This window comes from Acipenser ruthenus, chromosome 38 (assembly GCF_902713425.1).
Source record: "Acipenser ruthenus chromosome 38, fAciRut3.2 maternal haplotype, whole genome shotgun sequence".
NCBI classification, from domain to species: Eukaryota; Metazoa; Chordata; class Actinopteri; order Acipenseriformes; family Acipenseridae; genus Acipenser; species Acipenser ruthenus.
Window position 1 is genome coordinate 23,622 of NC_081226.1, and position 15,441 is coordinate 39,062.

The following is a 15,441-nucleotide window of genomic DNA, read 5'->3' on the forward strand; positions in this document are numbered from 1 at the left end:
GCATGCAGGTAGTTCGGCCCAGACGTCTTGTTTTAAAAAGACTTCGGGGGGCAAGCAGGAGAAGTTTCTAGGGAAATGAAAGAGGAAACGAGAAGTTGGGTTGAAGACACTCTGATACCAGTAAGAGATAGGAACCCAAAGAGGAAACTGCGAATTCGCTTCTGCTTTCACCTTTGGTCTATATAAACATATACGGTCGCAGATAAAAAAAGTATTTGCACCCTACACTTATTATAGCATAATTCAAACTGCTATGTCTTGCATATTTCCTTCAGCTCAGACAGATGTGGCTACTCAATGCTTGTATGCAGATTTTTTTTTTATCAGGTCAGTCCAAAGCATTTCTATTGGATTGCGAAGGCCATTCCGGAACTTTGATCTTGTTCCCCCACACCCAGAATTCTAGAGTTGACTTAGCCGTATGCTTTTGATCGTGTTGGAAGATGATGACTTCACGTTAAGATTGCTGTTTAATTATTATTATTTAACTGTATTACTATAAGAAAAAAAAAATAGTACAGGGATAGGGGTTGATTCGATTCAGAGTGATTCTGCAGTGCTGTAAAATACTCTAAACAACTGTGCGTTACCTGATGAGGTATTTATACAGCAGTGTGCACATGTATTAGAGCACCCCATTGCTTCTGTAGTTTTGATTTACTGTGCGTGTGAAATCAAACCACTGGAACTGAAAATCTGGGGAGAATTGTCCAGATAGGCATATTTAATGATATTTGAATATGATATTTGAATATGATTACCAATTGTAAGTCGCCCTGGATAAGGGCGTCTGCTAAGAAATATTATTATTATTATTATTATTATTATTATTATTATTATTATTATTATTATTATTATTATTATTTATTTCTTAGCAGACGCCCTTATCCAGGGCGACTTACAATTGTTACAATATATCACATTATACATTATTTCACATTATACAGATATCACATTATTTTTACATACAATTACCCATTTATACAGTTGGGTTTTTACTGGAGCAATCTAGGTAAAGTACCTTGCTCAAGGGTACACGCATGCAAGTCTTTTAAAAACAGCAAGAGAAAAGGAACACGGAGCCCCACATAATATAAAGCGCAGGAGAATTTTCAGTTATTTAAGATGCCTAATTAATTAAAAGCACAAAACGGTCAAACATTTTCACTCATCACGAGTGTCTATTGTTTCTCTTTCACTGATTACTGAGCGGAAATTGATATTCTCACACCCAGAGGTTTTCATGCAGGCGGGTATAGAAAGGAGATCAATGACAAATCTTGAGGTGCTCTAATACATTTACAAACTAGTGTGTGTGTGTGTGTGTGTATATATATATATATATATATATATAGAGAGAGAGAGAGAGAGAGAGAGATTTTACTCAAGGTGCTCTATAAGTCTCAATGTGTTGTGGTGGTTGTTTCTGCTCAGAAGGAATCGGCCAAATCAATCCGAGTTCAACTTGCTGTCGTTATTAAAAAGCTTAACCATATTATCAAGATCACGCTATTTTTGTGGTGAGGCGATGGCATCGTTTTGCACACGTCTTGTTCTGCACCTGTTAGTTTCACACTCCCCCCCCCCCCCCCCCACCCCTCCCCCTCGCTCACAGTCCTAAGAGAAGTTGTTAATTTCATATCTCACCTTCCTAAAAAAAAAAAGAAGATAATGAACCAGCCCCCTTCTCAAAATGTACTGCTTTGCTATCCCCTCTGGTAAAAGCACAGAAACATGAAAAACTAAAACATATTTTATCATTATACTTTTTTTAGACTGCTGATCAGGGTCAGCCTATAAGCAGTCTATCATATCTCCTTGCAGAAGGATCAGCTCTCTATCATATTAATGCAATTTTACCAAAAACAGTACAGTGCAAAACAAATGAATTTTTATATAGCGCCCTCCCTACACCCCATGGCAGCCCAAAGTTAAAAATAACTCAAATATGCAATGCACTCAAGTTACAAACGATTATCTAAAAGCACGTTTGTTTGTTTTTTTTAAAAGCGTGTTTTCAGTTTAGACTTGAAAGAATCCAACCTTTCAACCTGCCTCGTAGAGTTTTAAGACCGGCTTTCGTACAAAGACAGCACTTTGTAAAATGACAGTGCGGTCGCTGTTGCAGGGTGTGGTCAATACTGTGCTGTCAAACAGCAGGAGGACAAAGGTCACCATCATAGAAGAGACGACACGGCAACACCTTCAAATCACCACAGGAATCGCACGCGAATATCTTCTGCTCTGAAGCCATTCATTTCGAATACAGCCCCCCTCTTCGCGTGGATTCATTCAGTGTTCCTTTGTGCAAAGTTACAATGCACTTGATGTGTAAATATTTTTGCACGATATAACCCTAACCCTTTTCTGATACAACTGTGCAAAAACTATTCCACATGAAGTCCACTGTAACCGGTGTAATGCTGTGCAGAATGCATGCATTTACTCAGTAACTATGATGTAAATATAAAGTCAGTTATAGAGAGATAGAGAGAGAAGGAGTGAGGGGGAGACGAAGGTGGTGGGGTAGTAAGGGGGTGAGGGCACCAAGCACCCACTACCCAGGGTTCAGTGCGTGTGGTGGGCGTAATCGCACGCTCGGTTTAGTCATCGCCAAACCGAACAGCACACCTTGTCTTTGAAAACAGCTCTTATTTCTGCAAACCTACCCACAACCCCTGCGCGTTTAGCAGAAACGATTAAAAGAGGGAAACCACACTAGCCTGTTTCTGCAGAGGTGTGAAAAAACATTCTCATAGCACTGGGGCAAGAGGGACATGCAAAATAAAAACAAGCAAAAAAACCGTTCAGCACTGAGATCTCATCTCAGATAAGATAGCTAGATGAGATAACAGGTGGCGGATGTCTGGATGGTACATTTTAACAATCTGAAACTCAAAGTGAAGGCAGATTGGCTTAGATTTTGCACCTGTGCCAAGTCGGCATCTTAGCTAATGAAGGACTCTCATGTCCGAAACGTCCCAAATATTCTCTGTTCATGTTGTGCTTGTTCACCTTGATTATCACTTTAACGTTTGGTTTTGTTTATATATATATATATATATATATATATATATATATATATATATATATATATATATATATATATATATATATATATATATATATAATGCACTGAGCATCAAAAGAAACGTATCACTTATATTTGGATAAAATTACACCAGATGTAATCGAAAAATGACAAACGCATTTTCCTGCAAAATGATCTGTCGATCTCGGGCAGGTGTTGTGACTCTTGGTCTCCCAGTTCGTGACTCTGTCATTGACAGAGTGTGTCTGGTTAGGAAATCGCCAGGTTTGAAATCGATGGCTGTGAGCACCCAGACGGCGAGCCACAGCACGCTGCCCTCGTCCAGCCTCCAATATCCCGATCGCAAGAAGGTGCTGCTCTCTTGACAGATGTGTAGCTTTATTTTCTGTGATTTTCTTTATTGCTTTTATTCAAGCTTGCAATTCAACAGCTGAAATCACTCCATATCCAGCGTCCTATCAACTGTCTCACTAATTAGGTGATTAAGTGCATCTGCTTCAGTCACAGTCACTCAGGCGTGTCATGGTCAAGGATGAATGATCGAGGGATAAAAAAGAAACCAAAAACATTTCGTCAATGTCCTTCATTTATATACCTAATTTTTTTTTTCGAAAATAAATGTGTTATAATAGTGATAACTTACTTTTGATGCTCGGTATATATTTATATCAATATCTATCTATCTATCTATCTATCTATCTATCTCTATCTATCTATATATTATATATCTATATATAGATAGATAGATAGATAGATAGATAGATAGATAGATAGATAGATAGATAGATAGATATAGTTAACACTTTACTTTAAGTGTCTCTAATTACTGTGTATTTACACAGTACTTAGTAAATATATATGTAAGTATATGTTATTATAGAGTTACAATGTACTTCATGTGATGATGATTTTACACTCTAGAACTCTAACCCCAACCCCTTTCTGATACAATTGTGTCCTTACATTTATCATGCAAAAGGATTTCCACAGCAAGTCCATTGTAACGATGCACACTAACATTGTAACAATGCGTAATTGTTTTGCTGTGAGCGTTTACTGTAAATGCACGGGCATCTTTTTTTAAGAGTGGGATGGGACACAGAGCTAGGGCAGTTCAATACACCGGAGGTGTTGGTTGTGAAAAACACCAAGTGTCAATTTCAGACTCAGATCTGAATCCAGGGACATTTCAGAACTGACTCGGGGCATTCCACCCCCGAAACGCTGTTTAACTATCGGCAGCGAGAACATTCAGACCGGCGTCATTTACCAGACTTAGAGACTAGGGGGGTGAACTATGCATCAACCGCTGCTGCAGCTGCAGAGTCACTTCCAATAGGACCTCGGTTCTTTTGCGTCTCATCTGAAGGACGGAGCACAAGGGGGTGAAGTGACTTGCTCAGGGTCGCACACAGGTAGTCAGTGGGATTAAACCTCCTGGTATCAAGCCCTTTTCTTGAACCAGTGGACCACCAGGCCTACCTTCAGCATTCCGGACAGACGGACGGGTGTATTTTGTGATGAGTGCTAGTGATGAATGCACTGTAGTTAACACATATTTTGAATAGATTTACACATTAAATGCATTGTAACTATGCATAATAACATTGTAATTGTATGCAAATACATACACATTTACTAAGGAACTTGTATGTAAACACACAGTGATTTAATGTAAAGTGTCACCATAAGCAGTTTCCATATATAAAAAGCATCTGTAATTACCCGTCTATTACAATGTAATTATACACTTACAAGCATCCATTGTAATCTAAAGTGACACTGAAACAGACACACACAAACACAAAGACACATGCATACACACACAGACACGCACAAGTGGAATTTCAAACTGATGTTCCAGAGCTGCACAAAGGTTACAGGATGGGTGTTGGGGGATCCCCAGCAGGTATTTGCATTCGAAGCTGATTTCTCTGCATCTTCCTCTGGGTACACGTTGCTCTCGGAGCCCACGGAGCTAAGAGGCAGGCAGGCAGGTTTTCAGTAAATGTTCCACCAGACCCAGGTTAACACTACCCACTCAAACACTGAGAGAGACTCAGAGCAGGAGAGCTGTGCGACCAGCGAGGGAATTCAACATGTTCACTTTGAGTCCTTGAAGTCTCACAACCAGAACTGAGACTTGACTAAGTGTGACAATATGAGACACCTTGCAGTCTGTCCCTTAGAGAACAGAGTGTACTGCTGTGGTATCCCCCTAGTAAAAGCACAGTGCAGGGTAGTAAAGCACAGAGAAGATAATGAACCAGCCCCCTTCTCAAAGCACAGTGAAGATAATGAACCAGCCCCCTTCTCAAAGCACAGTGAAGATAATGAACCAGCCACCTTCTCAAAGCACTGTGAAGATAATGAACCAGCCCCCTTCTCAAAGCACAGTGAAGATAATGAACCAGCCCCCTTTTCAAAGCACAGTGAAGATAATGAACCAGCCCCCTTCTCAAAGCACAGAGAAGAGAATGACCCAGCCCCCTTCTCAAAGCACAGTGAAGATAATGAACCAGCCCCCTTCACAAAGCACAGTGAAGATAATGAACCAGCCCCCTTCTCAAAGCACAGTGAAGATAATGAACCAGCCCCTTCTCAAAGCACAGTGAAGATAATGAACCAGCCCACTTCTCAATGCACAGTGAAGATAATGAACCAGCCCCCTTCTCAAAGCACAGTGAAGATAATGAACCAGCCCACTTCTCAAAGCACAGAGAAGAGAATGACCCAGCCCCCTTCTCAAAGCACAGTGAAGATAATGAACCAGCCCCCTTCTCAAAGCACAGTGAAGATAATGAACCAGCCCACTTCTCAAAGCACAGAGAAGAGAATGACCCAGCCCCCTTCTCAGAGCACAGTGAAGATAATGAACCAGCCCCCTTTTCAAAGTGTGCAGTGATAACGTTGCCACTGATAATAAATAAGAAAATCAATATTAAACCCTTGGCTATAGTTTGTTACTGGATCATTGGTGGAGTGGATTAAAGGTTTTTTTAAACCAAAAAACGCTCTTATCTGTAAAGTCTGAATAGATTATTTCAAATTTGTAGAATGGTTGCTTCTGTATCTAGTCCTGCAATTCTCCAGTGCTTAGGTGTTAACAAACAGCAGCAGGAAACTAAACCATGCGCAACAGGATATATATATATATATATTTGCTGTGGTTTACTTTTTTTGTAACTGATATTAAAAAAAGTGAAAAAACAAACTCTGGTTTTTAGATCTAATACTGATAGACTTACCTGCGTCACACTGCTCCCCTCCCTCCCAGTCCCTCAGCTCTAACCACTAGACCAGGATACACTGCTTCCCACCGTCCCTCCCTCTGTCCCTCCCTCCTAACCCCTCAACCCTAACCACTAGACCAGGCCACACTGCTCCCCTCCCTCCCAGTCCCTCAGCTCTAACCACTAAACCAGGACACACTGCTCCCCCCCTCCTAGCCCCTTGGCTCTAATTCATGCACTAGACCAGACTTTCACCTTCCTCTGGAGGTCTGGGTTCCAATCTGGGGGGCTAGGTGGCGCTAGCGGGTTAATGTTAATGCACTTGATCAGTCTTTCAGTGTGAACTCTACAATCTGCAGCTATGCTCTCCTCTCTCTCTCTCTCTCTCTCTCTCTCTCTCTCTCTCAATTTCTTGTGAATGACATCGCTTCCTCTCTCTCTCTCTAATAACTCTCAATCAGTCTCATCTCAATCCACTGTGATTGCGAGAATCTGAGCGAGGCGGCAGCAGGGACTTTGAATCTCATCGTATCTGTTCCTGAAACAAAACAAACAAACAAACAACAACAACAACAACAACAACAACAACAACAACAACACCAACAACAACAACACCAACAACACCAACAACACCCCTTTGTGTGTTCAGAATCACTGAATGGACGTGAACATGATCGATGCGATGTCAAACTGGGTGAGTCCTGTTACATGTAACGAGTTAGCAGCGCTCTACCCTTCAGCGTTATTACAAGTATTATTATTATTATTATTAGCAGTAGAAATTGTATTATTATTATTATTATTATTATTATTATTATTATTATTATTATTATTATTATTATTATTTTGTTTATAACTTACTGTTATAAACAAAAAATGCATATAAAAAAATTACAGTACAATTAAGAGCAAGATACACAATAAAATGACTTCAGAATACAGCCCAGTGATGGACAAGTCCGACTCACGCCGTGGAAACAGAAGCGCAGTTGTTTTAGTTTATTAACTGTTTAGATTATAAAGACATGTGGCACACCTTGTTGTTGTGTTAATGGGTGTGTTAATGGAAAGTATAAAGCCCACACATGGCTTCGTATCGCCGGATTATCAGATCGTTGAAATGGTGTTAAGTACAGGTGTTATCAAATGAGATCGAGTTTTATTGCGTTTTCTCTTCGCATTAGTTTCCGAATAGGCTCGTATATAATAACTAAGGTAACGTAGGTACACACACCTGTGAATAAGTGATCAAATATCTATTACATCAGGGCGTCCTCCGTCAGCTGGATGGAAAAAGCAGATCTAAATAGTTTTTGTGGACCTGCCTGACCTTTCTCTTTTAGATTTTGCACCTTTTGGCACACAGCAGTTTTCCTTTTTCAGATTCTATCTATCTATCTATCTATCTATCTATCTATCTATCTATCTATCTATCTATCTATCTATCTATCTATATATACACACACACACACACACACACACACACACACACCCAAATGTCGTAGCACTGAAAAGTGATTCACATCGTGTTTGGTTTTTAACACAGATGTAAATTAGTTGCAATAGCGGCAGGCTTATTTATCTGCGTTTTTATTATGCTTTGGGCAACACTGTGGTGTTTTCAGTCACTAGAAAACTAGTCATTCTAAATTCTAAACCTCACAACCGCCATTATAGGACTGGAAAAAAAACCCTCTGCAGACCTGTCTGGCGACGGTGATGATTTAAATTTCCTCGGTGAAAAAGAGTGGCTCACACTTTATGTGTAGTGTCTGTGAGTGCTGCGTATTTACATATGAGTTACTCCTTGCTTACACACCATTACAATGTTATTATGCCTAGTTACAATGCACTTCATGTGTACACCTTTGTGCGCGATATATTTAGAGTTCGGTTTAGAGTTTAGGATTAAAATTCGGATTATATCATGCAAAAAGATGCACACATTGAGTACATTGTAAGAACATAAGAACATAAGAAAGATTACAAACGAGAGGAGGCCATTCGGCCCATCTTGCTCTTTTGGTTGTTAGTAGCTTATTTATCCCAGAATTTCATCAAGCAGCTTCTTGAAGGATCCCAGGGTGTCAGCTTCAACAGCATTACTGGGGAGTTGGTTCCACACCCTCACAATTCTCTGTGTAAAAAAGTGCCTCCTATTTTCTGTTCTGAATGCCCCTTTATCTAATCTCCATTTGTGACCCCTGGTCCTTGTTTCTTTTTTCAGGTCAAAAAAGTCCCCTGGGTCGACATTGTCTATACCTTTTAGGATTTTGAATGCTTGAATCAGATCGCCGCATAGTCTTCTTTGTTCAAGATTGCATAGATTCAATTATTTTAGCCTGTCTGCATACGACATGCCTTTTAAACCCGGGATAATTCTGGTTGCTCTTCTTTGCACTCTTTCTAGAGCAGCAATATCCTTTTTGTAACGAGGTGACCAGAACTGAACACAATATTCTAGGTGAGGTCTTGCTAATGCATTGTACAGTTTTAACATTACTTCCCTTGATTTAAATTCAACTCTTCTCACAATATATCCGAGCATCTTGTTGGCCTTTTTTATAGTTTCCCCTCATTGTCTAGATGAAGACATTTCTGAGTCAACATAAACTCCTAAGGTCTTTTTCATAGATCCCTTCTTCAATTATAGTATCTCCCATATGATATTTTTAATGCGCATTTTTATTGCATTATATAAAAATATATATTTTTATTGTAACTAGGCATAATAACATTGCGATGCTGTGTAAGCACGCATGCATTTACTCAGTAAGCACTTTGTAACCACACAGTCATTAGAGACGCCATGGAAAGTGATACCCAGCTCCCCCTCGCGCGGAGACGGGACGGTTTTATTTCCCTTTAATTAAAATAAGAGGCATTGTCCCGTTTCTGTTCCTCAAACACAAAGTGATGCTGCCTGGTTTCATTAACACGCTCGCTGTTTGTTCCTTCAAAACAGAGTCCCTTTAACGTTTCCATAGAAACAGACCAATTCTGACTTCAGCAGACATCCACCGCTACCACACACACACGCGCGCACACGCACACGCACACGCACACGCTGACGGGCGCGTCATTCCTTTCTTTTGACCGAACCTCAACTTGAAAAAAAAGCCTGCTTTACTTGCGTAGTTTACTGGAGCTCTCGTTCGTCTGGTCATTTTAATGAAACCGCTTGTTTCCCGCGCAGCACATCAACAGCAGCCGCCACAGACCGGAATGAGTATTACATTAGAAATGGTTCTTTATCTGAGGTGTTTTAAGTTTTCGACCGCAGGGGTCAGACTCATGGGTGACAAAAACTCTGTCTGCTAAGCTGCTGTTGAGTTTTATGTTTTATGGTTCATGATTATGTTTGTATTACTTTCTAACACATGTCTATTTGTTGTATTTAAAGGGTGAGAAGACTTCCTTTACTGGGGACGATCTGTTCAATTACAGCGAGGACTACAACTACTCCAACTACTCCTACAACTACAACTACTCCAGCGACTCCTGCTGTGGTCAGGTGTGTACCCAGCATGCAATGCTGTCGTTTGACAGCGTCTTCCAGCCCGTGCTGTACTCCCTGATCTTCGTGCTGGGGTTGCTAGGGAACGGGCTGGTCATAGCCGTGCTGCTGCAGTTCAAGCGCACCTGGAACGTGACGGACACTTTCATCCTCCACCTGGCGCTGGCCGACATCCTGCTGGTCATCACGCTGCCCTTCTGGGCCGCCGAGGCCGTCCACGGCTGGGTCTTCGGAACCGGGCTCTGCAAGATCGTAGGGGCCACTTTTAAGGTAAGGGTGTAGGTAGAGGAGACTGTGCTTTAGAAACCCCCAAAACACAGCCACGTGACCCTGCCAGCAAGGTGGAGCGCAGGGTGCACAATACAGATATGGACACAAGTTTAGCAGCATCACCCTATGGAATTAACTAATTCTGCTACATAAAGTCAAGTAAACCTGCTGGAATAATGTTATGTTAACGTATTGAATTACACACCTCCTCTTTGTAGTTTTCCCATATACTTAATGGAAAAACTGAGAAAAATGTGACATTTAGAAATCTAACATGCAATACTGTCTTGTACTGTTATTATGGCTTCCGGTAGACTCCTATTGTAAGTGATTCTGCTGCTGCTGCTGCAGAGTCACTTCCAATAGGACCTCGTTTGTTTTACGTCTCATCTGAAGGACGGAGCACAAGGAGGTGAAGTGACTTGCTCAGGGTCACACACAGTGAGTCAGTGGCTGAGCCAGGATTTGACCCTCCTGGTATCAAGCCCCCTTTTCTTTAACCGCTGGACCCCCAAGCCTCCTGTGTTCATCCCATGTTCCTCTTTCTTTCAGGTGAACTTCTACTGCGGGATATTTTTGCTGGGCTGCATCAGCTTGGACCGCTACCTGTCCATCGTCCACGCGGTCCAGATGTACACCCGGAGGAAGCCTTGGGTGGTCCAGGCCAGCTGCGTGATCGTGTGGGGGGTCTGTTTCCTCATGAGCGTCCCTGACCTGGTGTTCCTGGAAGCCGTGAAGGACGTCAGGAGAGACGGCCGGACGGAGTGTTCCCACAACTACAGCATCGAAGCGGCAGGACACTGGAGGCTCTTCTCCCGGCTCCTGTACCACATCGCTGGGTTCTTCCTCCCCTCCGTGGTCATGGTCTTCTGCTACACCATGATCCTCCACACGCTGGGCAAGTCCCAAGGCCTCCAGAAGAGAAAAGCCATGAAGGTGATCCTGGCTTTGGTGGTGACTTTCTTTGTGTGCTGGACGCCTTACAACGTGGTCATCTTCTTGGACACGCTGGTCTCGGCGATAGCGATGGAGCCAACCTGCGAGATGCAGAATTTCCTGGATATTGGGAAGACCGTCACCTCCTGTCTGGGGTACCTGCACTGCTGCCTGAACCCCATCCTGTACGCCTTCGTGGGGGTGAAGTTTCGGAATAACCTCCTGGATGTTTTGAGCACGCTCGGCTGCAACATCAAGAAACACGTCCGGCCGGTCGGGAGGAGGGGATCCAATTGGTCGGAATCTGGGGATACGTCATACTCCGGAATCTGAGTGTTTTGAGGAAAAGCTCCAGGGGGCCACAGCACAGTCACAGAGCTTTTAGAACCCCATGCAAAATGGACACCATTTTTTTTTTTTTTTTTACAGTAGGCTAAAAGAAACATTTTTAATGTTAGTTTTTTTTTAAAAATAAATATCCCTGAATGATATGGAAATAACTATATATATGTGGGCAAGCAGTGTGGAGTAGTTGTTAGGGCTCTGGACTCTTGACCGGAGGGTCGTGGGTTCAATCCCAGGTGGGGGACACTGCTGCTGTACCCTTGAGCAAGGTACTTTACCTAGATTGTAAAAATAATGTGATAGCTTATTTCAATTGTAAGTCGCCCTGGATAAGGACGTCTGCTAAAAAATAAATAATAATAAGTGATTTTATAAGTAGCCTAACACCTTACATGAAGTGTCTCCAGTGACAGTGTATTTACATCGGAGTTACATGCAAAACATGTACAGATTAAGAGCATTGTAACTATGCACACTGACATTGTAATGCTGTGTAGCACGCATGTATTTACTAAGTAATTACTCTGTAATCACACAGTCATTAGGGGCGCTTCATGGAAAGTGTTACAGTATTTTAATGGAAACCCAGGGTGAGAATCTGTAAATATCTCAGTGTGTCCCTCTAGCATGCTGTAGGGTGTAGATATGTACATAGATAGTATTGATGATTCTGTAAATATGAATGGTGCATTTATTCTGTTTAGTCTAACATTAGTTGAAGGATCCAGTTATAACACATTTACTGACCAGTATAGTATTGAAGATTTTAATGATATATATGCAATTCTGTAAATATTAATGCTGCCTTTATTCATTCGGATCCAGTTTTAGTTTAGGGATTCAATTAGAAAGCATCTATTAACAAGTATGTTCTTAAATATTATTATTATTATTATTATTATTATTATTATTATTATTATTATTAGCGATGACTAACAGCAGATTCATATCATGTTTTAATCAAAATGTAATATAAAATGCTACTGTACTACTATTATGGCTTCCGGTAGACTTTTGTGATATCATGTTGCAGTTTCTTTGATTACATGATGTTAAATAAAATATAAAGTGTGTTCATATGGTTTTCTAGGTGCTGCAAAGCTTTTGTCCTCGGCTGTATGTGATTAAGCGATAAACGTGTTTTTTTTTTCCTCGTTTTTTTTTTTTTTTTGAATGGAAGCGAATTGGATTGTGAAACTCCTGAAACTTCTTTGTGAAACTCTTCCCTGGCAATAGCAGTGTAATATCGCTTATAACACACAAGTATGAATGCATGGATACTTAATATGTAATATTTTCAACCCATCTGATTTTATTTTTGTGTCAATAAAGGATATTTTGTGCAGATGCGTTTGTGTATTTGTTTGTTTATTTATTGTTAATTATTTGTGGAAATCAATCAATTTAGGGTTAAACTAAGAGAAAGGGGGCTCCCTCCAGTCCAGGGCAGGATTGAGGCACGGAGACTGAACTGCTCCCTCCCTCCCTCACCCCCCTAAGAGAAAGGATGCTCCCTCCAGTCCAGGGCAGGATTGAGGCACGGAGACTGAACTGCTCCCTCCCTCCCTCACCCCCCTAAGAGAAAGGATGCTCCCTCCAGCCCAGGGCAGGCTTGAGGCACGGAGACTGAACTGCTCCCTCCCTCCCTCACCCCCCTAAGAGAAAGGGTGCTCCCTCCAGTCCAGGGCAGGCTTGAGGCATGGAGACTGAACTGCTCCCTCCCTCACCCCCCTAAGAGAAAGGGTGCTCCCTCTAGTCCAGGGCAGGCTTGAGGCACGGAGACTGAACTGATCCCTATATATTTTCTTTTTTTGTTATTTTGTAAATATGGTGCTTTCTCATAGCTTTCACTACCACAGTAATTCACCACACAGAAATACACACACACAGAGACACACACACACAGACACACACACACAGATTACAGATAAGAAATAAACGCTTTTGAAAGCTGATAAGCAACAAACAATTCTTTTTAAGTCAGATCAGAGCTGTTTTTTTTTCAGGGAAGATCGGGTTTTGTGGCTTCCTACACACGAGTCGAGAAAGGAAATTCAAGCGAAGATAAAAAGCGATGACCCAATAGATAAGATACGTCTTGTGATTCATTAAAACATGCGAGAGGGATCGTAATATAGCCGGAACCCAACATCCTGTCTCTCTCAGTCTAATGGCTTCTGTGTCTTTAAAAGATGAAATACTGACATTGGTGGAGACTTGAGGCGTCCGTCTGTGTGTCTCCGTCTGCAGGGTTACCATAGGACAGTTTGGGACAATTCAGGCTAGTCAACTCACATCACAATGCATTCTGGTACCTTTTTACCTCTCACAGCAGGACTACACTTCCCAGAATGCATTGGGGCGGGTTTGAGTTGAAAAGCTCTGACGTCCCAAGCTGTCCTGGTGTACATGAAGTCACATGGTAACCCTCGCTGTCTGTCTTTCGGTGTATGTTGATCTTGTGAAGGTTAGCTTTCTATTAGGCTTATATAACTTTGAATTGAACTGCCAGCAAATCATTTTGATGAAGAATACACACACACACACACACACACAAACAGCAGGACCCATTTGAGCTAGGGTTTGAAGACACCAGAGCAGGGCTCTCCAAGCCTGGTCCTGGAGTTGCAAGGTCTCCTGGCTTTCATCTCAACCAAGCTCTCAGTGACTTAATTGCACCAATGACTTAATTAGTCAAGATTAACAGGTGTTCCAGATCTTTAGCCATTGATGATGCGAAGACACCTTGAAGAGCTACAGGACCGGGTCTCTCCAGGACTTGGGCTGAGAGATACCTGTTCTAGAATTTGAGTTCGGGGCTTGCATTAAGGCTACAAAATGAACCTCCAGAACAAGTCAGACAAAATGAAAAATGGATTAAAAAAAAAACCAGCACGAAACAAATCTGCAATAGTTACAGTAGAGAAAACAATATAAATGAACCAAGAAAAATAGTGTTGTGTAGGCCAGACTAAAAATAAATAATTACAAACATAGATCTGAGATATATATATATATATATAGATATATATATATAGGCTTTACAGTGACTTCAAGAATTATTGTAATATTTGTTATCTATCATACTGTTCCAATGATGTAATAATTCTCACTGGTGTGGGTTTAGATCTCTGTCTATGAATGTTAAAGTTCTGGATCTGAGAATAGGTTTGTATTATAAGATTGAAAATATTTATAACGACAACAACAACAAAATAAACAGATGCATAAATAGTGGATCCTACCTGTTTTCGATTTTTATCACAGAAAGGAAGCAGATCCTCAAAACCCGGATTCCTGGCACTAGGGAGCGCTGGTGAGCAGGGAATTGTGGGCAGATGAGAAGGAGAGTGAAAGAAACTCACTCACCCACCCCAAACTAAACTGCCATTTCAGCCCAGGCAAACTCAGCTGGCAGAGACACGTCCAAGCACTCACTTAATCTATTCATTTAGAGCAGGGGTGTCCAAAGCCGTGCCTCTCACTCCGGATCTGTTCCCCTGTTCCAAACTATTGATCTGAATCAATGATCCCTCCATTCAGGCCCTGAAGCCGTTCCGGTCTCCTTACACCTGAGCCGGACTGCAATGACCCTCCAGGACCGCGATTGCAGGATCCGTTCGATAAGTTTGTTTTTCTGCTACACAAAACCGCAAGAAAGACCTGAAACGAACTAACATGTATCTGTGCGCTTATAATTAACTCTGGGGTTTCACCTTGCGAGGGCTGCAAAGCGTCTGTCGCAATGCAAAAAACCAACAGCAGGAGAATGCGGCGTTTGCAAAGTTTGATTACAATTAGATTTCTGCACAGCGCTTTTTGTATTGTTAACTATCACGGCTAGAACAAAGTGCCTGCTATTAATACCTACAGCAGCTAAAAGCCGGCGGAAACAAATGACTCTTTTTAAAAATATATGCAGTATTTTAAAGACATGACAAGATATTGATAAGACCATGTCGGTGTTCTGCTGTTTTATTCAAGTTTTTTATAAGTACAAAACAGGGCGCTGAGCAAGTTAACAGCACAAACAAACTAACTAAAAACCGGATTTAATAATTCCGATTATGTGTTTCATAATTCATATT

General features: G+C 41.4%; 1 protein-coding gene across 1 annotated transcript; it reads left to right on the forward strand.

Moving 5' to 3' along the window:
• Window positions 1-6,621: 6,621 nt before the first annotated feature.
• Window positions 6,622-12,700, forward strand: LOC117433925 (C-X-C chemokine receptor type 3-like). Its single transcript, XM_034056362.3, has 3 exons — window positions 6,622-6,979; window positions 9,689-10,072; window positions 10,625-12,700. Exons 1-3 carry the CDS (start codon window positions 6,944-6,946, stop codon window positions 11,339-11,341), a joined length of 1,137 nt encoding a protein of 378 aa, XP_033912253.3. The 5' UTR covers window positions 6,622-6,943; the 3' UTR covers window positions 11,342-12,700.
• The last annotated feature ends 2,741 nt before the right edge of the window (window positions 12,701-15,441 follow it).